General features: G+C 23.8%; 5 protein-coding genes across 9 annotated transcripts in view; 2 read left to right on the top strand and 3 right to left on the bottom strand.

The window, feature by feature from the left end:
- The first annotated feature begins 721 nt into the window (after nucleotides 1–721).
- LOC107066145 (sodium-dependent nutrient amino acid transporter 1) lies at nucleotides 722–6,352 on the top strand. The gene is given in 10 exon segments (XM_015320488.2): nucleotides 722–872; nucleotides 1,861–2,242; nucleotides 2,486–2,699; nucleotides 2,701–2,769; nucleotides 2,867–3,241; nucleotides 3,599–3,788; nucleotides 3,931–4,107; nucleotides 4,188–4,287; nucleotides 4,961–5,232; nucleotides 6,007–6,352. Coding segments are annotated over 10 exon segments (1,959 nt in total). The 5' UTR covers nucleotides 722–857; the 3' UTR covers nucleotides 6,172–6,352.
- A 151-nt stretch (nucleotides 6,353–6,503) lies between these two features.
- Nucleotides 6,504–12,314, bottom strand: LOC107066141 (sodium-dependent nutrient amino acid transporter 1). 2 transcript variants are annotated; one of them, XM_089177444.1, is made up of 10 exons: nucleotides 12,000–12,314; nucleotides 10,764–10,847; nucleotides 10,154–10,436; nucleotides 9,657–9,786; nucleotides 9,086–9,457; nucleotides 7,842–8,208; nucleotides 7,332–7,431; nucleotides 7,041–7,217; nucleotides 6,859–6,953; nucleotides 6,504–6,767 (listed from the first exon to the last, which is right to left on the bottom strand). In XM_089177444.1, the coding sequence occupies exons 1-10, from the start codon at nucleotides 12,018–12,020 to the stop codon at nucleotides 6,624–6,626; spliced, it is 1,773 nt and encodes a 590-aa protein (XP_089033570.1). In that variant the 5' UTR covers nucleotides 12,021–12,314; the 3' UTR covers nucleotides 6,504–6,623. The 2 variants fall into 2 exon arrangements, with proteins under 2 accessions (XP_089033570.1, XP_015175968.1); XM_015320482.2 differs by having other exon boundaries at nucleotides 6,505–6,767; nucleotides 9,657–9,873; nucleotides 12,000–12,312.
- Nucleotides 12,315–13,441: 1,127 nt separating this feature from the next.
- Nucleotides 13,442–16,794, bottom strand: LOC107066083 (sodium-dependent nutrient amino acid transporter 1). Its single transcript, XM_015320344.2, is given in 10 exon segments — nucleotides 13,442–13,927; nucleotides 14,006–14,100; nucleotides 14,183–14,344; nucleotides 14,347–14,458; nucleotides 14,524–14,890; nucleotides 14,983–15,357; nucleotides 15,439–15,658; nucleotides 16,010–16,262; nucleotides 16,399–16,539; nucleotides 16,643–16,794. Coding segments are annotated over 10 exon segments (1,893 nt in total). The 5' UTR covers nucleotides 16,673–16,794; the 3' UTR covers nucleotides 13,442–13,789.
- Nucleotides 16,795–18,764: 1,970 nt separating this feature from the next.
- Nucleotides 18,765–22,561, bottom strand: part of LOC107066086 (SUN domain-containing protein 1) — a 6,676-nt gene continuing 2,879 nt past the window's right edge. The window contains exons 1-8 of one of the 3 annotated variants that reach the window (XM_015320349.2): nucleotides 20,575–20,707; nucleotides 20,295–20,429; nucleotides 19,898–20,103; nucleotides 19,735–19,777; nucleotides 19,492–19,649; nucleotides 19,249–19,416; nucleotides 19,047–19,130; nucleotides 18,765–18,968 (exon numbers count right to left, since the gene is read on the bottom strand). In XM_015320349.2, coding sequence (XP_015175835.2) covers nucleotides 18,849–18,968; nucleotides 19,047–19,130; nucleotides 19,249–19,416; nucleotides 19,492–19,649; nucleotides 19,735–19,777; nucleotides 19,898–20,103; nucleotides 20,295–20,429; nucleotides 20,575–20,632 — 972 coding nt within the window. In that variant the 5' untranslated portion in view covers nucleotides 20,633–20,707 and the 3' untranslated portion in view covers nucleotides 18,765–18,848. Of the gene's footprint in view, nucleotides 18,969–19,046; nucleotides 19,131–19,248; nucleotides 19,417–19,491; nucleotides 19,650–19,734; nucleotides 19,778–19,897; nucleotides 20,104–20,294; nucleotides 20,430–20,574; nucleotides 20,708–22,561 lie in introns of those variants that run through there. The other 2 variants (XM_015320350.2, XM_089177334.1) reach the window with 2 other exon arrangements.
- LOC107066084 (abscission/NoCut checkpoint regulator) overlaps nucleotides 21,018–22,561 on the top strand; it is a 6,546-nt gene continuing 5,002 nt past the window's right edge. The window contains exons 1-5 of one of the 2 annotated variants that reach the window (XM_015320346.2): nucleotides 21,018–21,326; nucleotides 21,512–21,711; nucleotides 21,778–22,003; nucleotides 22,087–22,239; nucleotides 22,327–22,473. In XM_015320346.2, the coding sequence (XP_015175832.1) occupies nucleotides 21,279–21,326; nucleotides 21,512–21,711; nucleotides 21,778–22,003; nucleotides 22,087–22,239; nucleotides 22,327–22,473 (774 nt within the window). In that variant the 5' untranslated portion in view covers nucleotides 21,018–21,278. The remainder of the gene's footprint in view (nucleotides 21,327–21,511; nucleotides 21,712–21,777; nucleotides 22,004–22,086; nucleotides 22,240–22,326; nucleotides 22,474–22,561) is intronic. The other variant, XM_015320348.2, reaches the window with a different exon arrangement.

Here is a 22,561-nt window from a genome sequence, read left to right as displayed (position 1 = left end):
TATTATTATATTTAACTTGTCATATAATACACTTTTGATCTAATATAATTCTAAAAATATAAAATAAAATAAACGATTAATAAAATATCAAAATAATATTATTATTAATTAACAATTAAGTAGTTTTTTACGATGAATGAAATCAAATTGGATAGATATTGAAATACATATATATATATATATATATCGATATTATTATAAATAAATCAAAAATATCTAGATTTCATCGTTTTCAAAGATAAAACTGATATTATTATTATTATTATTTTTTTTTTCATTTTTTGAAGTATCACGTATGAAATTCAATGAAAAAAAGAAAAAGTGTGTGTGAATAACCTGCTGTGAGGGATCACCTAATCTCACACATATATATATATATATATACGTAGACACATCAATCTCAATCAAAAAGTATACTTTAAAAGCGTTTACAATTAAGTATATAACCTTTTGCAAGTTTTATCGAACGGAAGAAAGTGACATCGATTTGAAATATCGATTACTTCATACATACACAAACATATATATTATAGTTATCTATCTCTTATGTACTTAATGATCTCCGAGACTTAAGCATCAATTTAATATATTTTTTTTTCCTTCGTTTTTTCCTGATAGATATTTATTATCTTTATCTTGGTATAGTTGTGGGGAAAGAGGAGGGAGGACGGGTAGGGGTATTTCGTGGATTATATAAAAAGACTTCGGAAATCGTAACATCGTCAAAAGTTTATTTTCGAGTGTTTCTTATTCGAGTAATCTACATCGTATGAATGTTCGTTTAAAAAAAAAAAAGATTCGATAAATCGTACCTTTCATTTTCCAATTTGTTTGTTTTTTTTCCAATTATTAGTGAAATGTCAAAAAATACGGTAAGTCGTGATAGTTGCTAGTTGGTTGTGATAATAAATTGCTTTTTTTTTTTCTTGATAAATAAAATGAAGAAAATAAACAAAGGACAAGAGTGTTATTCGTAGTAATTTGTAATACTTTGTATGATATCGATGAAATTAACGTGACGATTATGTTAAATCTTTTCTTTTTTGTTTTTTTTTGTTTTTTGTTTTTTTTTTTAAATGTATTCAATAGCACAAAGTACTTTTAAATGTACATATAAGTAAAAGTATGTTTTAAATGTTCTGTCTAACGAAACTTATTTAGCAATTAAGTTTTATGACCTTCGATAAAAAAACGCGTGGGTTTTAGATGGTCTCAAATGACATTCTTGGTAATTAAATAATACGTTACACGTGTAATAAGTGTGTAAGGTTGACAATACTAAGACAATACAATTAAAAATTAAAAGAGAGAAAAAGTATCTTATTCCTTGTTTATGGTTTTATACGAGTTATTAAACATTTCGATCATTAAAGTTACAAATAAAATTTTATTACAAAGTATATAATTTAAAAAATAAATTATAAATAATGTTTACAGTTTTATTCTGTATTTTTGTCTCTCTTTTATGAGTTACATTTCTTTCTACGAACATTTTCTTACATTGATTTAATGTTACAAAAGTGGTTCACTGTCTCTCTGGAATCAACAGCAAACGGTTCTTGTTTTTTGTTTCTTCAAACGGGTCATCCATTCACGTTTATTGTCGTCTTCAAAAATTGTTTGACTTTAGTGGAAAATAAAAAAAAATAAAAAATAGAAAATAATATTACAATATTTTATTAAATTAAATGATAAATAATGGTGTGTTGTAGTGTTTTCAAAAATATTTCTATCAGTTTAAAACATAAACAATAATTGTATTGCAAATGTTCAAATAAGTGTCAATTATATTTAAAAATAAATAATACAATAAATAATTACATTTTGTAATACAAAAATCATATTAAAATTATGTTACAGAAAAATGGAAGTGAAAGGAGTTACGATAATCCAGCTTTTGAAACAACCAATGAAAGAAATATTGAAATATCTGATAATGAACACAATGAATCACGTGTTTCCGATTTAAAAGATTTAGAAAAAGCTCAGGAAAATGAAAGTCAAGGATCTTGGAACAATAGTATAGAATTTTTAATGTCTTGCATTGCCATGTCTATAGGTTTTGGTAATATTTGGAGATTTCCATTTACCGCATATAAAAATGGTGGTGGTGCATTTTTAATACCATACGTTATATTGTTATTTCTCGTTGGAAAACCATTTTATTTTATGGAAATGATAATGGGACAATTTTCTGGACGTTCATCTATACGTGTTTGGAATGTTTCACCTGCTTTTGTTGGTATTTATAAATATATTAATTATTTTTCACATTCCTATAATATAAGATAATAATTAAATGTAAATATAACAATATTATAAATAAAAAATAATTATACTAATAATTAATTAATAATAATAATAATATTAATACAATTATTTAATATATTAATATTACATTAATTTATTATATTATATTATATCAATTATTTATACAATTAATTAATAATACAATAATTAAATATTATAATTTGTATATTTTTAGGTGTCGGTTGGGCTCAGTTCTCTTCGACAATAATTTTAGCAACTTATTATAGTTCGTTGATGGCTTTAACACTTTTTTATTTGATCTCATCATTTTCCACCGAATTACCATGGTCAAAATGTCTCGAAGAATGGAAAGATTTTTGTATAGATTCCTCGAGTAAAAAAGAAAGTAGAATGATGATCAATGATACGTTATTTTTAAAAAAACGATACCTTGTATAAAATCGATAGTAATTTGAGTGAAAAACCTGTTTATAGAAGCTCAGCTGAACTATACTTTTTGTAAGTATTTATTTTCAATTAAATTACATACTTTAAATCATTATTTTAACATGAATGATTTGTTAACATTCAAAATAAAAATTATATTTTATTTTAGAAAATCAGTATTACACGAGAAAGATAGCATAGACGATGGAATCGGATTACCAGATTGGAAATTAACACTTTGCTTGTTTGGATGTTGGTTTTCCGTTTGCGTAATACTTTTCCAAGGTGTTAAAAGTACTGGAAGGGCATCATATTTTCTAGCAATCTTTCCATATATAGTATTAATAGCCTTGTTAATACGTTCAGTAACATTGGATGGTGCTGCCGAGGGTATACTTTTTTTTGTTGAACCACAATGGGAAATGTTGTTGAAACCTGAAGTTTGGTATGCCGCTGTTACCCAATGTTTTTTCTCTCTATCTGTTTGTTTTGGTGCAATTGTCACGTATTCCGCACAAAATGGATTCAAACATAACATTTACAGGTTCGTTGATAAATTAATATCATTTTATCGTTCCTCTTTTTATTGATTTGACTTAATTTAAATTTTTAAAAAAAGTTAGAATTTATTATAGAAAAATAGTGAAGAAAAACAAAATTATTAGAACAATAATTATTAACTAAATCGATTAAAAATTATTTAAGAAATAATTTATAGTGATTTAAGTCCTCAACAATAAAAAAATTAAATATAATTAAAAAATAATTATTAGAATTATTAATTAGAATATTAATTATTTAATTAATTATTAATTAATTTTATTATTATTATCAATTAATAATTAGAAATTAATGAAATAATTTTTTCGTACCAATTGGATTTTTTTTTCTGTAAGAACAGAGATGCAATGATCATTACAACATTGGATACATTTACCAGCATGATCGCAGGTTGTGCAATATTTGGAATCCTTGGTAACCTTGCTTACGAGATGAATATTAATGATGTAGGTTCAGTAGTAAAAGATGGCACTGGTCTGGCATTCATTTCTTATCCTGATGCAATAGCTAAATTCGATGTTGTTCCTCAGGTAAAGAATTTTTGTTTTGAAGTAACTCATCAAACACTAAATGATCTATGATTTATCTAATACTTCTGCTTTCTAAAAGTAGAGATAAACAAAACAAAACAAAAAATAGAAAACCATGCAATATTCGATATCATCGTTGCAGTTATTTTCCGTTCTCTTCTTCGTGATGATGTTTGTTCTTGGGATTGGTAGTTGCGTTGGTATGACATCGAGTCTTTTTGTTATCCTTTATGAACAATTTCCTAAATTGAAACCATGGCAAATTGTCGTACCATTGTGTTGTTTTGGATTTTTAATTGGAATTGTATACGTCACACCGGTAAGAATAAAATTTGATTTTCATAATTATTTCATTTATCAGATTAATTTTGTTTGATAATAATTTTTATTTATTTTAAGGGTGGACAATGGGTTCTTGTTTTAGCAGATTATTATGGTACTTCTTTCGTTGTATTTATTTTAGCTTCTTTTGAAATGATTGGTATCATTCATGTATATGGTAAGTTTAAATTTGATTAATAAATTAATATTTTATGCAATATATTAGGTCTACCGGAAAATACTGTCTATTTTTAAAATAAAATAAAAAAATATCATGTAGGCAGATCACACGTGTTAGAAGGGAAACCTTTGAAAATCTAAGTTTCGAGAGAATAAGACGACTGCAGAATATCAGGAGTAGGATAATTGTAGGGTTTATTTGTTATAATATTATTATTATATTATTGTTATCACATTCAAAAATTATTATACGTTTTATTGAAAACATATATAAATAGATAACATATTACACAGTAAGCAAGTTTTTAATTCAAAGAAATGAGACGAGTTGCTTCTAGTAACTAAAAAATGCATGGTAACTAAACACCTCTGTTAGTGTAGTAAACACCTCTATAGTAAGGTTTTTTCCGAAAAGTAGTGAGGTTTTTTTAATAAAGTAGTGAGGTTTTTTCCGATAAGTTAATTAATTGAATTACTTTTGAACTCTTGCCAACATGGTGGCAATTTGTATATTCCATTTTAAGAAATGGAGCCTTACCCCTAGTGACGAAAAATTGAACTAATGTTTGTTTCAACAAACAAAATTTTCCGGTAAACCTAATATATATAATACAATAAAAATATAAACGAGAGAGAGAGAGAGAGAATTAACGTTTAAAAAAAAAATACAGGATTCGAAAACTTCATCGATGATATTGAATTCATGTTGGATATGAAAATAACTGTATTTTGGAGGGTATGTTGGTTTGGAATAACACCCGTTATACTGATCGTCATTTTCTTATACACTGTCGCAAATATGTCGCCATTGGTTTACGCTGGCAAATCATTTCCAATTGGTGCTCATGCCGTTGGTGTGATAATACTTTGTATGGGTATTTTACAAATACCAATTTGGATGCTGTTGGCTATACTCAAAAATAAACACTTACCATTAAAAGAAGTATGTTATTTTTAATCTATTTCTTATGAATAAAATCTCGATTGGTAATCAAATTTCTCGAGAAATGATAAATAATACAAAATAAATGAAATTTAATTAAGATATGATAAGATTAATTTGATTATCTATCAATGATTTTTAATTCACAAGTCATATATCATCTTATCATTACAATCTTAACTGTTACGTCATATTAAAAATGTTTAATTTTTATTAAATATTTAAGTATAATTTAAATGAAACAAATGAAGATACTTTTAAGTATCAAAATAAATTATATTTATTACAGTGTATCATTATAATATTATTATAATAAATAATTTTATGCTAATTTGTTTTTACAAAATAATATTATTAATAATATCATTAATAATATTATTAATATACTATTATTATAATAATATTATACTATATTATAGTATATTACTACTTAGTAATAGTATATAGTTAATTAGTATTAGTTAATAGTGAGTTATTTGTGTGTTAGTATTTATTTTACTAGTAAGTTAAATAGCAGTAATAATAGTAATATTACTCTATATATTACTATAGTAATATATTACTATTAGTATAGTATTATAGTAGTATATTACTATTAGTATATTACTATATATATATTATAAATAATTATAATATTATAATAATACTATTATTAACAATATTATTAATATTATAACAATTCTTATTATTTTTTTCTTTAAACATAAAATTAATTCAACATAAAATTTAACATTTAATTAAATTATATTGTTTGTTTTTTTTTTTTTTGTACAGAGAATTAAAAAAGCTTTTCAACCAACATCACAATGGGGACCGAAAGAAATGAAATATCGTAAAGAATGGTTAATATTCAAAGAAGACAAAATGAAGATTAGAAATAAGAGACAACGATCGAGATGGTCGCAAACTATTCGACTTATTTTTGGTTTGGAACCATGATAGACAATATTTAGGGGAAAAAAAAGAATATGAAATATGTCCTCGATATTCTTTTAAATAAAAATACAGAGACTGAAATATGCTTTAAATTTGAAGCTTGTGATCTACAATGAACTGTTTGTTCGTGTATAAAATAATTTAAAATAAAAAAATAAACATTTAAACAATTATACATGTAATATAATTTCGTATGTAACTCAAGAATAATAATAATAATAATAATAATAATTTATATATTAATACTTTCAATTATTTCTAAAAAGTATTTAAAATAAGTAAATCGACAAATTACGATGATTTGAATTAAATTTAAATAATAAACGATTTTCAATATTAGTTTCCTGATGAACAACAATTGGAAACAATATTGTTCTGTGACAAATAAAAACATTTATATCATTGTGTTTTAAGTAAACCTAATTGATTACTTATAAATAATATATTTTTCTTATTTATTGCCTACCGAACAAAAATTGAATGAATTTTGTACGTTCATTGATAGAATTATTTTGTATTCTTTTGGATTCTTTAAAATCTTTCCATTTTTTAAACCTTTTCTTATCCTTTGGACCCCAATCATTCTTCGCAATAAATGCCTATAAGATGATTATAATTATACAAATTAAAAATATACAATAAAAATTACAACAACACCAACAAAAAACCAAAAAAAAAAAAAATACTTACGACAGACAATGGTGCATTTTTATTATTTAAAATAGAAATAATTATCCATATGGGAAGTTGTGAAGCACCTATAATCAAAAGTATCCAACCAGCAGCTAAAAATAAATAAAAAATAAATAATCAACAAGAAATTGTATAAATATTATAATAATAATATTATAAATAATTAAAACAAAACTTACCGTATGCAGAATTAGGATAATATTCATTGTTATAAGTCAATGGTGCATAACTGCATAAAAAATAAATTAAAATAACGAACAATGATATTGGTGTTAAAATACCCCAACAAAATCTCCAATAGAAAGATGGCCTTGTACCGGACATAAATTCAACGTCGTCGATAAAATTATCTATACCTGTGAAAAATGATGTTTTTTTTTTTACATGAAGTAAAAGGAGGAAAAGAAAAAGAAAAAAAAACTATGAACTTATATATATATATCCGTTACTATAGAATTTTAATCATATACCATATATCCAGGATATCGCAATTACTTCGAATGACGCAAGTATTACTAAAATGAACGTTCCGCAAAAATAATCAACCAAGTTGAGAATATATTGTCCACCCTGTAAAAAAAGCAAAAAATTAGAAATTTAATTAAATTTACCAAAGATTAAGCAAAATTTGTTACTAAATGGTATTACAAATTATTCTTTTTATCAAATATTTCAATTTAATTTTTTATATATTTTTTTCGTAATCATATAATTTAAAAAAAAAAAAATACAAATAATTTCAAAAGTTATAAAGAAAAAATAAATAAAATTGTTCAATCAGTTAGGAAGACTTATTTATTTAAGATTTTATATTAAATTATTTTTATATATTAATTTTATTATTTAAAAATTATTCTTATATTATTCAATAATTCTTATTAATTTTATTATTGAAATTATTTTTATATATTAAAGAAAATATTTGTTTTTGACATACAAATATTATATATAACAAAAACACCAAACACAAACAAACTTACTGGAGTACAATAAACAATGCCGATAAGAAAGCCAATGAAACAAAAGTAAGCAGATATCTTCCATTGACTGATACGAGGAAATTGATCTTTAATGATACTTATGATAACACCACTGAATGCAACAGTAGTACCAATTCCTAATACAAATAACATTAGAAAAAATAATACTGAGAAAAGTTGTTGAGCGGCCGTGAACTTTGCTAATGCTTCAGGATATGAAATAAATGCTAAACCAGTTCCAGCTCTTACAACAGTACTTATATCATCTGTACCAATTTCATAAGCTAAGTTTCCAAGTATACCAAATATTGTAGTACCAGCAATTAAACTGGTGCAAAGGTCCATTGTTGTTACTATCAAACAATCTCTGTAAATCAAATAGATGATAGATATATTTACACATCCTGTATTAATTAATCATCAATGTTATCTTACATCTAATAATCTACGAGATAGATCAATTTTTTGATGATGTAATTAAAAACAAGTATTACAGTATTTATTATATTTTTTTTTTTTTGGTCTTTTTTATTAATGTATATTTATTTTGAATGATAGAGTAAAGATATATACGTGTATATATTAATTGATAGATTTATATAGATATAATATTTATATCTATATGTTATCTGTTAATCAAATCTTTTACCAATCTTTCAAATATCTATACAATCATATGTATATGTTATGGTTAATATACAGAATTTGAATGTTGTATAAATTCCCTAGGAATTCTTATTCTAAATTTTATATATAGAAATATATATATATATATAATGTGAAAAATATATAATAAATATAAAATATAAATATAAAATATAAATATAAAAAATAAGAATATATTCTATTATATAATATAAATATAAATATAAATACAAAATATAAAAATAAATATATAAATTTTATATAAATATAAAAAATAAGAATATACTCTATTATATAATATATATATATATATATATAATAGAATATAAATTCTATAGAATAGCCATTAAGATTAGGCAATCTATATTTTGAAGATGTTTCAAGTTAATTACACTTTTAAACTCTGATGCAACCGTTCAAAAAATCTTTTACAAAAACTGCAGATAAAATTTGATATTTACGATTGATATATCAAAATATTTGTTTATTTTTTCAATGTTTTTCATTCGAGGTATGTTTTACGTAACATTAAAAAGATACAGATCGTGAAAATAGTTCGAGTTGTATGAATCAAAAATGATTATAGTTATTTAACCTACCTTGATACGTTATGATCGAAGTTATTATACGATGAATACATGGTTACGGCACCAAAACAAACGCCAAGGGAAAAAAATGATTGCGTAACAGCCGCATACCAAACTGATGGATCAAAGATTTTATTCCATGTTGGTTTGAATAAAAATATTATTCCATTGATGGCACCATTTAAAGTTACACCTCTTATTAACAAACAAATCATAATAATGTATGGGAATAAAGCTAAAAAGTAAGAAAATTTCCCAGTACTTTTAACACCTTTAGAAATTACACCATAAACAAATGCCCAACTTGCTAACAAAGATAATACTAATTTCCAAGATGGTAATCCTAATCCATTGTCAATGTTGGTTTCATTAAGAACAACTTTCCTGAATAAACAAATAAAATATGTGTTTGCGTATTGTACGTTTATTGTACAATATTGTACAATAAATTGTACATACACTGTACTTGTATGTTTATGTATACAATATAATTAAAAACATTATACATAATAAACATATTTATATTATTATGACATATTTATATTAAATATGTTTTATTATAAATGAAATTAAATATAAATACCTAAAATATAATTCAGCCGAGCTGCTTTTGTTGCCAATGTTTGTATGATTTGACGTTAAGGTATTATTGAAACAAATATCACCCCAATCATCCCAACAATATGACCATGGAAGTACAGATTGAAAACTTGCTATCATATAATATACTATCAATGCCATAAGTGCTGAATAATAAGTGACTACTGCAAATACTGCCATTGTAACACCATAACCAATACCTAAAATATAATATAATAATACATTTTTACAAAATAAATAAATTAACAAATCCAATTAATTTAAAAACAAGAAATTATTTATTGTTGATTCAAAAAGATAATATTGAATAGGTGTGAGAAAGTATTTGTAAGAAATGTACAAAAATCCTTAAAAAAGAATATTATATTAGGTCATTAAATATGAAATGTCTGATTTCGAGATGAAAATAATCTGAGTAATCAGACATATTTCATAGTTTAATAACCTAATATATGTATTTTTATAAATTTTTGTCATGACCTTTGAAAGCCGGTGATATTGACCATATGTCAATACAAGAACGGCTACTAAATTGTCCCAAAATCATTTCCATGTAATATATTGGCTTTCCTATTATAAATAATACTATTATGTAAGGTATTAGGAAAGCCCCTCCTCCATTTTCGTATGCCGTATATGGAAATCTCCAAACATTACCAAGGCCAACAGAAAAAGCTACGCATGACATTAAAAATTCTAATTCACTTCCCCACTTAGCTCTTTCTTTCTCCTTTTGATCGGACACCAAAACCGTCGTTGAATTCTACGACACGATAAATCAAAATTACAAAATATATTATTAACTTTCAACAATGTTTATCAATTAATTTTATAATAAATAAAATAGGATATTCCAAAAATTTTGATGATTTTTTTTAAATGTAAGATACTTGTTTATACTTTGAATAACAAATTAAGGTAAAAATAATTTATTAATTTTGTAAATTATTTCAATATTTTTGGATCATCCTGTGTATTACATTTTATTTTATAAACTTTGACAATAAATACTTTTTTACATCAAATAAAATAATATATAATATTTATATATTAATTTAAATAAATTATTTAATTGTTTCTCTGAACTTACCCCAATATCGAGATTATTTCTACTGTCTGATATAACAGATAAAGTATATATACCGGGTGTCCCTTCGTTATCAATGTCATTATCCTATAAAAAATTAATTTTTTAATTCATTTCATTTCTGTTTCTCAATATACTTTAATTTTACATCCTTGTAAAAATATAAAATATCAAAATTAGAAACATCATTCATTTACAATTCTTATCAGCCTTTGTGAAGAAAAGTTATCCAGTTAAATCCTCTTAATGCTAATTTTTCATTGCTAAAATTACGCAAGTGTAGATTATTACACAATTAACTGGATTTTATATCCTCTTTGTTTCTAAATGATTACATTATTTACTTTCAATAAAAAGTATAAGCATGAATAAGAACAATTATTAGTAGAATTTATGATCGTGTACGGTCTTAAAACAATCTCATTCGTAGAATTTATCATTATTAAATTTTCTTTAGTACGAATAATGTTTTGAGATAATACAATCAACGTTTCGACGACCTTACACGGATTAACAATTGTATCATGTTTGTCATACTAATATTAACGTCCTATAAAAATACATGACTCTTATTTTTAAAGAACATTAAAAAATAAAAAAAATTATAAATTAAATTAGTATAATACTTTTAAATTAAAATAAAAAAAAATATATATATATATATGTATATTGCCAAAAATAATATAAAATATCAAATAAATACTTTCCATGTCGGAAAAAAAAATATAACTCAATAAATATAAAATAAAAAAAAAAGAGTATAGAAAATACTTTTAAATTTAAATAAAAAATAAATAACATAATTTATATTATAATAACATAAAATATCAAATAAATATTTTCCATACCAGAAAAAAAAATACAATACAATAAAAAAAATAATCAAAAAATATAAAATAAAAAGACAATTTTCCATCAAACATATTTGTCACCCATTTCAATGCTCTCGTAATTGAAATAAAATTTTGTTGAACAAATAATTTTTGTTTGATGTGTTAACAACTTAACTTAAAATATGAAATTAATGATTTCATTAGGAATAGTTTTTCTAAATTTAATAATAAGTGAAAGTATCAAACATATTTGATTAATTATTAATCATTTTTGTTTGATATTAACAAATTTACTTAAAATATGAAATGAACGATTTAATTTGACATTTTATTTAATTAATAGTTTTTCTAAATTTAATAATAAGTGAAAGTGTCAAACATAATTGATTAACGTAGTTCGACGAACCTTTGGTTTGGATTGGCGCATAATTTTTTCTTGGCGTACTAACACGCACGCGATTTTCAATAAGCGGACACTCACTCATACACACACACATATACATAAAATACACTCTAACACTTATAAGTTATATTTGATTTATTTCGTTTCTCGATAAAATATAAACATACGTCTTAACAAGTTGACGGAACTTGAGAGACTGCTTAGTAAATCTCTTTCACTTCGTATATTCGTTTACATTTAACAAGTACTACATTCACTGTCTGTATTTGTCAATATATATTGTTAGATTCATACTAATGATGATTACACTACATATATATACATATATATACATGTACCTAAATGATATTTGATTCTTTTCGCATACAACTAAAAACTCAATTAAGTTGCAACTTTTCGTAATCATAAATCTAACGATTTAAAATTATAATAGAAAAAATAATATTTTTCATTATACATATTTTATTTTCAAATAAATAATCTTTATTCTAAAATATTGATTAGTTATTAAGCTTGTTTTTTTTTTGTTAAATTTTTGATTTAATTTTAAATGACTTTGATAAATAATTCCAATTTTTTCTAATTATATAATTTTAAAAAATAGAAAAATAACTTTATTGTGTTAAATAATTAATTATTAATAAAAATAATTATTATACAATTTAGAGAATAGAAAAATAACTTTATCATGTTAAATAATTAATTATTATAAAAAATAATTATACAATATATTACAATTATATACAATTTAGAATATAGAAAAATAACTTTATTGTATTAATTAATGAATTATTAATATAACAAATAATTATTATACATTATTCGACCTATATTTTAACTTTTTTATTATTGATTTATATATATATATATATATATATATATATGTAAATTTTTTTAAAACCACGTAACACGATCGAAGGATCGTATCAAATGATTCATACTTCGAAAGTTGAATCTACGCATAGAATTCAATAATCGTGATAATGTTCTATTTCAATATTCAATCTAATAAGATACATTTTTTTTTTATGTATAAACGATAATAGTAAAGGAGATGAAGGAAAGATGATTATAAAGAATAATAAAATAAGATTTTCTTATCAGAATTAATTTCATGTTTTGTAAATTCCGTCGTAAAGATAAGTAAAAATTGTAAATATATTTCTTTAATGACTTCAACCTCAATGAAATTATTTTATGCTTGAGATAACACAAACTGTATTGTACTTAATGATTAATATTATTGTGTTGAATAAATGATTAATAACAATTCAAATAAATTAATATAAAATATTGTTATATATCAAGAAAGAGAAAAAAATGTTCGAAGATTTCGTAGAACATTTTTAAAAATTTATTTACAATTAATGTTAAAAGCAAATTAACAATGAAATAATTATAAAAACAACAAAAAATATATTTTCATTAATTTATAAATACTTCGTACTAAAATGATGTTTTAAATGATTATTAAAAATAATAAAATATTTATCGATGAAAATGTTAAAACTAAATGATGATACTTATGTAATAATCATTAAAATAAATTGCATGTACAATCATTTTCTTGTATATTCTGACAATTTAACTGGATAATCATCTTTTTCATCATTTACATTTCCAATTATGTTCATCTCTCAACCGTAAAAATTTCTTCTCGATGCCATACCTATGTACAAACTAATTTAAACTCAATATGAGTAAAGTTAGAATATATATAATGAATAATTTTAATATTCACATACAAACGTATCTTAATCATATCTAAATTTAAATCATAAATACATATAATATTATCTAAAATAAATTTCGATTATCGATTTAGGAGGTCGACATTTTTTTTCGTAAATGAAATCCTGCCATTTTCTTCTCGTAGCAGGATCGTTCGGTCCCCACTTTGTCTCCGATGGTCTTAAAGATGTTTTCAATGTCTAAAAATAATATTAAAAATAATATTAAAAATAATATTACAAATAATTTTCATTCATAATATTTTTTATCAAGCTTACTTCGATAATTGACGTTGACATATTTTTCATGAATATGTAAATGAACCAAACAACCATTAAACCGATACCAATGAAAACAAGGAACCATCCGATACCTAAAATAATGTTATTTTAATTAGATCAATAAAATTGAATCGATATAATATATATTAATCAAATAATTCTATTTATACAAACCATAAGCATAATCTGGAAAAAGCATACCATCGTACGTCGGTGGCTGATAAGAAACAATTGTATAAATCAGTATTACAATCATTAATACCGGTGTGATGATTGACCAACAAAACCTCCAATAAAAATTTGGCCTTGTTCCTATCATAAATTCAATATCATTTAAAAATTGGATAAACCATAAATCCAAAATATCGTAATCATTTCAAGGACACCGATGATAATAGCAACGAATGTTCCCCCATAGTAATCGACCAAAGTTACGAACCATTGACCACCCTAAAATAAATGTTATATAATTATTATTTTATTATTTAATTATATTTTCAATTAAATTTACTTACTGGAGTGATGTAAATAAGACCAATGAGAAAACCAACGATACTGATAAGTAAAACCACGATCCATTGGCTAACTTTTGGAAAATGATCGCAGAATATACAAACGATGGCACCGTTAAGTGCTACGGCACTTCCAGTACCAAGGACAAACATCATGACGAAGAAAAATACTGCGAAAAGTTGAGGAACAACATCGAATCTAGCCAAAGCTTCTGGATATGAGATAAATGCCAGACCAGTTCCACCTTTAACTACTTTGGATATATCACTAACACCCATTTCGTGAGCTAAATTTCCAAGTATTCCAAATATTGTACAACCAGCCATCAAACTGGTAAATGTGTCCAATGTTGTTACTATCATTACGTCCCTTTTACGATTAAAATTCAGATAAATGTTGAATTATTATTATTGGAATATGTTTGAGATAGGATTAAAAACTATGGTGAGATATTTATTTACCTGCTAACACCATGACCAAAATTATTATACGAGGAATAAGTCAAAATTGGTCCAAAGCAAACAGACAATGAAAAGAAACATTGAGTTATAGCTGAATACCAAACGTTTGGGTTCCATAACATATCCCATTTTGGTGTTACGAAAAATAATATTCCATCGATTGCACCATCCAAAGTTACCGATCTTCCCAATAATATTATCATCATAATGTATGGAAATATTGCTAAAAAGTATACAGCTTTTCCTGTACTTTTAACACCACGACAAAGTACACCGAATATGCAAAACCAACTGACCAATAAACAAATTGCAAGTTCCCAGGACGGTGTACCGATACCATTTTCTATTGAATCGTATTCTTTCAAAACGATTTTTCTAAAAATTAAATAAATCAAATGTTACTAATCAAATTAGATTATAGATTTTGAATTTGATCAGAGAATTTGAAGTGTTTACCTAAAATATAATTCTGCTGAACTTTGACGTATGATAGTATTATTGATTGACGTATCGTTAAGAATGGAATCTAAACATTGTCCTTTCCATTCATCACGGCAAAACGACCACGGTAATTCCGATTGAAAACTTGCTATCAAGTAATAAATAGTCAAGGCCATCAAGCTTGAATAATACGACACAACTGCGAATGCTGCGAAAGCCTGTCCATATCCTAATCCTATAAATGGTATCAAGATTAATATATTCTAATCTAGAAATGAAAATAATCTTTATTTCAAATTTATTTATTATTATTAATTAAAGTTAATATTTTATCAATTATATATATATATGATCTAATATTATATAATTTTTAATAATTAATAATAATAATTATTATTATTATTATTATTTAAAATAAATATTTTATGGATTTTGAGATTTATGGAATTAGAAAAAAAAAACATGTATTTTATTATACTTTTATAATTAATTAATTTATAATTAAATAATAATAATAGAATTAAATAATTATAATTTTTATAATTAATATTATTATATATTATATTTTTATAATTATATAAAAAACCTCTCATGGCTGGTGTCATTTCCCATGTCTTCGCACAAGATTTGTTCGTAAATTGACCCAACAATCCTTCCAAATAATAAAATGGTTTACCAATAAACAATAGAACAATAATGTATGGTATTAAAAATGCACCACCACCATTTTCATAAGCTGTGAATGGAAATCTCCAAACATTTCCAAGACCAACCGATGTGGCTATGCAGGCCATTAAAAAATCTAATCCACCACCCCATGCTTGTCTTTTCACTTCATTCTAAAAAAATATATTATTAAAAATTAAAAAAAAAAAATTTTTAAATGTGAAAAAGTTATTAGAAAAAACAATGAATAACTTTTAGAAAAACACATATTCATTTTTGTAAATAAAAATATTAAAATTATGTCTATACCGTGTCATGAATTTCTATGCTGTTTTTTTCTTGTTCATCAGTAAGATTATTAATCTTCTGAATATTGGAATCATTACTTTTTCCATTCTCCAATTCGATAGTTTCCAATCGAAAACCTTCATTAACAATACCACTCGTATTCTACAAAATTAATTGTTCTTATTTTATAAAAAAAAAAAAATAAATAAAAATAAACTAACAATATTTAATACATAAAAAAGATATATGTGGTTTATAAACTCACGTGTACTTCGTCAGACACTAATTTTCCCATCTTGATAAACTATGAATATTTATTACGAATATTTTTTATATTTCATTTTTTGTTTTATTTTAATTTAACATCTAAAACAATTAATTTCAATTCACAAATATTCACTGATATTCACTTGTTTTTTTTTTCAATTGAACAATGAGTTTTTCTTTTTCCTTTTTTTTTTTTATCAAACATTCGAGTACGATTGTGAATTGTAAACCGTACCTTTGCACGTTCGAAAATGATTTGAATTGGAAACGTTTGAACTGCTTGGCTGTTACTTCCTTTCTATCTTATTATCTCAATCTTATGTGTTAGTTTTATGAAAGAGATAATAATTAAATACCACTACTTATTCCTTACAATGTTTTAACCTCGTCCTTCTTACTTTAATACTTTGCATACAAGGACACCATGTATGAGAACGCAGATACGAATAATTACTGACAGAATCGTGTCGAACCAATCTCTTTTATAAGTTTTCATGAGTTTACATGCTATGATGTAGGTGTGAGAAAACTGTCAGATATTTCTTACTCTCTCATTCTTACACATTCTTTTTTTTTCCTGATATGGCGATAACGGTAAGAATATATTCTAGTAATTCACCAATAAATCTAATAATATAATTTTTCATCTCTCTCTTTTATATATCATATTAACTGTTACATATTTTATACGTCATATTTATCAAAATAAATAACTCCGAAAAAAAAATTCATAAATAAAATTGAAATAAAAGTGTACGTACGTTTTATAAATCAACGTGAATAAATAAATAAATAATATTTTATTGATGAACGACCAGTTAAACAATTAATTGATCGATAATAATTATATAAATATTTTTTTTTGATACTATACATTAAGATAATAATGATTTCATCAATACGTTTTACGTACATGTGTGTAAACATATTTTTTGAATGAATAATACTTATTTTTTCGATTACTGTAAGTTATACTTTCTCTTTTCGATTTCTATATACTCCCAATTTTATAATTAAGTTATTATATTTTTTTCTCACGCGCGCGCGCACACACACACACACACAAACACAAATATACGCACATACATACGCAATTGTATGATACATTTGAAGCATTTTCTTTTCTTCGTTTTATTTTCTTTTTTTTTTTTTTTTTAATGCAACTTAGAAGGCTAGATTAAGATCATAAAATAATAAAAGCGTATTTATAAGGTAATACCACGATCCATGATAAAATCTAGAAGTAACTTCCAACATCTTACAAAATTAATAGCATATCAAAACTGCAATAAAATGAATTACATTTTTTGCGATATAATACAATGATATGGAAAGAGAATAAACTAAGATATCTTGAGATTAGTATTAGATAAAATAAAGTTAGAACAAATTTTATGAATTATGATGTGTACATACATACACATATATATATATTTTTATTATTAACAGTATTATTATCATCATTATTATTTTTATACATGGACAATATTTATAATTATTATTGTGTTATCATATATTAATAATTATTACATATTGTCACGTTGTTTTAAACAATCATCATTTATCTTTTAATTCTAAAAATCAATCAAAAATTTAATATTCTTAATATACATCCTGTATATATGTATGTATGTATGTATAATGTAAATAAATATTAAAATATTTGTATTAAATACACACAGATGTTCGTAAATCATGATCATCATTTTGTCATACTTATTCTTCTCCATTAATACTACGAAATTTTAATCGTTTACTCAAAACACGAGATTTATTCGTGTTAATCCAGTTATTTCACGTGAAGAACAAAAATATAATTAATTTTAGGAAATTTCCAATCTTAATATACAAAATTTGTTTCAAGAAAAAAAAAATGAGTACATTAGTAGGGATAACAAATGAAAATTAGAGATACATAGTTTTATGTAACTTACAAGATTTTTCTTGAAAATTGTTAGAATAATGTAATGAGTTTATTAGCGTGTATGACGTTACTCGTAAGTAACAGGGTCAAGTATCAACAAATTATTTGAGTTTTCAATTAGTATGAAAATCTTATTAAAAATGACAAAGAAAATATTTCCTTATGTTCTCACAAGAAAAATATAGTTTATTCATTTCTTATAATAAAATAATAATAATAATAATAATAATAATTGTTATTAATATTTTTCTACATTATAGATATATATAAGTTTATAATTTTATTCATAAGATTTACCATGTATCCTAAATCGATATATACACGTGTATTTTTCATTACCCCAATTTGATAGTATTTCTAACATGACTCTTTTAAAAGGAACACTTAATATTTCACGTTTCTATGAACACAAATTGTCAATGTTAGTTACAATCAACATTATATATGAAATATGTATTTACTTTATGATTAGACTTACGGTGATGAGAAATGTTTGCGTTGATGATCCATGAATATTGTACTCAAAAGTATCTATTAATATGTATTGATCTTTGTAATAACCCTGTATATATAGAATGATTATAATTTTAAAATCAAATATTATAAATTTTTAATCTAAAGATATATGTTATAAAATTATTACACATTTTTCTACGTATAAACTATTTAAAGTAACTTACAAATAAAATAAATTTTCTTGGCGCCGAATCTATTTTTCCCGTTAAGGATATATTAACTGGTATGTGTTCCATAGTCACGTGACTTATGGTAGCTAGAACAGCCAATTCTAATACAATTTTCCCATGAGAACCATGGAATGCCCAACATTCGCCTGCTTGACTCCAAGGCTATAAAATATCAGAATTTTATAAATTTTTTTGAAAACAAATAATTAAGTTATATATATATATGTTAGTTTATACCTGTATTACTTTTCGCGGCGTGAAATAATTCGGCCGCCATATTGGAATGCCGAAAATATGAAATTGAGTATTTTTCGATTCAAAATATGATTCCGTATCTGGCGTTGATATCACTGACCCACCAACTGACTCCGAGACAAAATCAGCCATTTCTAAATCTAATCAAACATATTTACAATAAAAATATACAAGTATGTATAGTTAAACAATTTGATTAATTAAAAATACAAAATGTGAATATACGTGTTTTTTTCGAGGACATCTGAACGTTGCTCAATTCTATATTCTGTGACAAAGACAAAATATTAATAAATAATAAAAATTAATCTACTAGAAATATTTCTTAAATTTAATATGAAATTTTCTTCATTCATGTAATTCGTTACTTAAAATAATTTATATGGACCATTTTTTGAATCATCTTGTCGAGATTAAAAGCCTTCATTTTTAACTTTGATATTTCTTCTTTTAATAATACCGTTTCGACTTTAGAATGATCAGAAATAGTAAGAATTCTATTATTATGTTCCTTCGATTCTTTTCTTGTAATGTATTTTTCACAAGTAGTTGAATTAATATTGGCATTCAAGTGTATACATATAAATAATATTCCTGTATAGATTAATGAAAGGTAAATATTCAAAAATTCGTATTTTTGTAGTTTAAATAATTTTTATAATAAAATTTATATAATATTATATACATTAAACATTTAACATATATATATATATATATATAATGTTTATATTATATTTATATATGTTATAATTTGTATTGAAAATAGAAAAATTTGTTTAATTTACCTGTACTAATTGCTAAAAAAATAATAATTCGTAATAACGTATGTGATACTTCAAAACTGTGTCGGCAAATTTGTCTAACCTTATAAATAAGCCATAAATCAAAGATCATTAACTTCACGAGTGTAGGACCAGTACCTGTAAATAAATAACGATTTCAAATGACTATTTTAATTTTTGGAACAAATAGAAATATAATATTTTATATTTTATAATATATAAAAATAATTAAAAACAATAAATATAAATTAATAAACATATATAATTAAAATATTTATGATACCCTTAGATTTTTTAAAGGAATTGTTTTTAATTGCTATATCTCCTTTGACTCGTGACATTATATTAAATACAACTATAAATTATAAAAAACCAAGACACAAAGTTTTCTCTCTTTTTACCGTTTTTAAATTTTTAAACGATTTATATCTCTTCGAATGAATGAATTTTATAGAAATGAAAACATGACAAAAAATTATTTCTACATGTATCGCCATCTCTGGTATAATTTAATAGAAAACTTTAAATTTACTGTTGGTAATATAGAAATCTGTTATTATCAACAATATTAAAAATAATATGAAAAAATCGAAAAGTAACATTAATTAATATGGTATTATATAATTAAAACAGTAATTAATTCAATAAATTAAATATATGAAAAATATAATAGTAAAGAATTAAAAAATGTATGCTGTCAAATTAAGTAACATTATTAATAGTCGGTAAATTAGAATATTAATTGTTTGTCATGAATCGAATGTCATCTTGATCGTTGATGTTTCTTGCAATCGTACTATTTCTCTATTACTTGAATGTAATCTTACATTAAAGATAAAATTGCAATACTTTCACTATTTGTGGCGTAGTAATCGGTTAATATCAAAATATTTTCATTTACAAAGTGAAAACACTTTAAGAAAATTACTCTCATTATTGTTTTGTCTCTTACATTGTTGTATAAAAAAAGCGATGACTTATTAAAGAATGTCGTGTAATACGTGTGAAGCGAAGTTTACATTCTTTAAAAAAGAAGTAAGTAACAAAATTGTTAAGTCTAACATATATCATTATAGGTTATGTTATAATTCACTTACTAATATTTTTAATATCATTAACATTAAATATTCATATTTAAATATAACAATATTTTGTATAAAATTTAACAAAATTGTAGATAATCATTTGTAGCTTTCATGTTTCATTACAATACTTTTTAGCATGCTTGCCCTACTTGTGGTTTCTCCTATTGTAGCAAGTGTCTGAAATATCAACATAATGTACCAAATAAAGCAGTAAAGAAGATTTGTGGACGTTGTTACAACAAGAATAAATCAATAAATAAATTAAGCAACAATATGGAATCACCATCCTCAGATACTTCTGATGGTCCTTTAGCACCAATTGACATAGCAAGAAAGTAAATATTAATGTATTAATTAATACAATGTTGAAATCAAATGAACCATTTGACTTTGTTTTTCAGATTGGATTCATTGGAAAATCCATCTAAGCCTCCCATAGTTATGTACACTCATGCAAATCATTGGGATAAGTTTAAAACAGGTTTGGAACCTGCTGATCAAGAAATAGTAGATCGATTAAGAAAATTGAAAGGAGAAGACAATAAGGTACCATTGCCCAGTGTTGAAGAGATCAAAAGAAGATTGGCAATATTGAAAGATGAAGAACCCGAAGAGAAAATAACTAATGTAAATTGCAATAATAATCTTTAAACATATGCTTTAATATTTAAAGTAAAAAAATATGACGTAGAAAGTTGTTTTTTTTTTAGATTCAGAAGGTTGACAGTAGAACAGATCAAGAAAAAACTGATGACTTGATAAAAGAATATCTCGAAAGACTTAAATTATCTTCTAAAAATAATCCTGATAAAGATATCGAAGCAAGACTGCGAGCACTACAAGATATTAATAATTCCAGATCTGTAAGAAGAAGAGTCAATATAATCAAATAATTTGTTTTTTTATTTTGTTATATTAAATATTGAATATTAATTAACAATATTTTATAGAACTCAACTCCGAGTCACAGTTGTAATAATTTTGACGAGGACGATGAGAATGCTGTAACGAAGAAGATCATTGAAAAAGCATTGGCTGAGGCAGCTCTCGAAAAAAAATATGAAGAAGTGGATGAACTTGAAGAAATGGAAGTAGAGGTATTCGTGTAAAACAGTTTTAAAGAAAACAATTTATCTTGTAATTATTTCAATTAATTTGTTTTTTTCTTTTTCTTTTTTTTTTTTC

The sequence above is a fragment of the Polistes dominula genome, unplaced genomic scaffold, assembly GCF_049000335.1.
Source record: "Polistes dominula isolate Pdom_NZ unplaced genomic scaffold, Pdom_raw_medaka contig_20, whole genome shotgun sequence".
NCBI lineage: Eukaryota > Metazoa > Arthropoda > Insecta > Hymenoptera > Vespidae > Polistes > Polistes dominula.
Note: the sequence above shows the minus strand (reverse complement) of the source record. Positions and strands in the feature narration are given on the sequence as shown.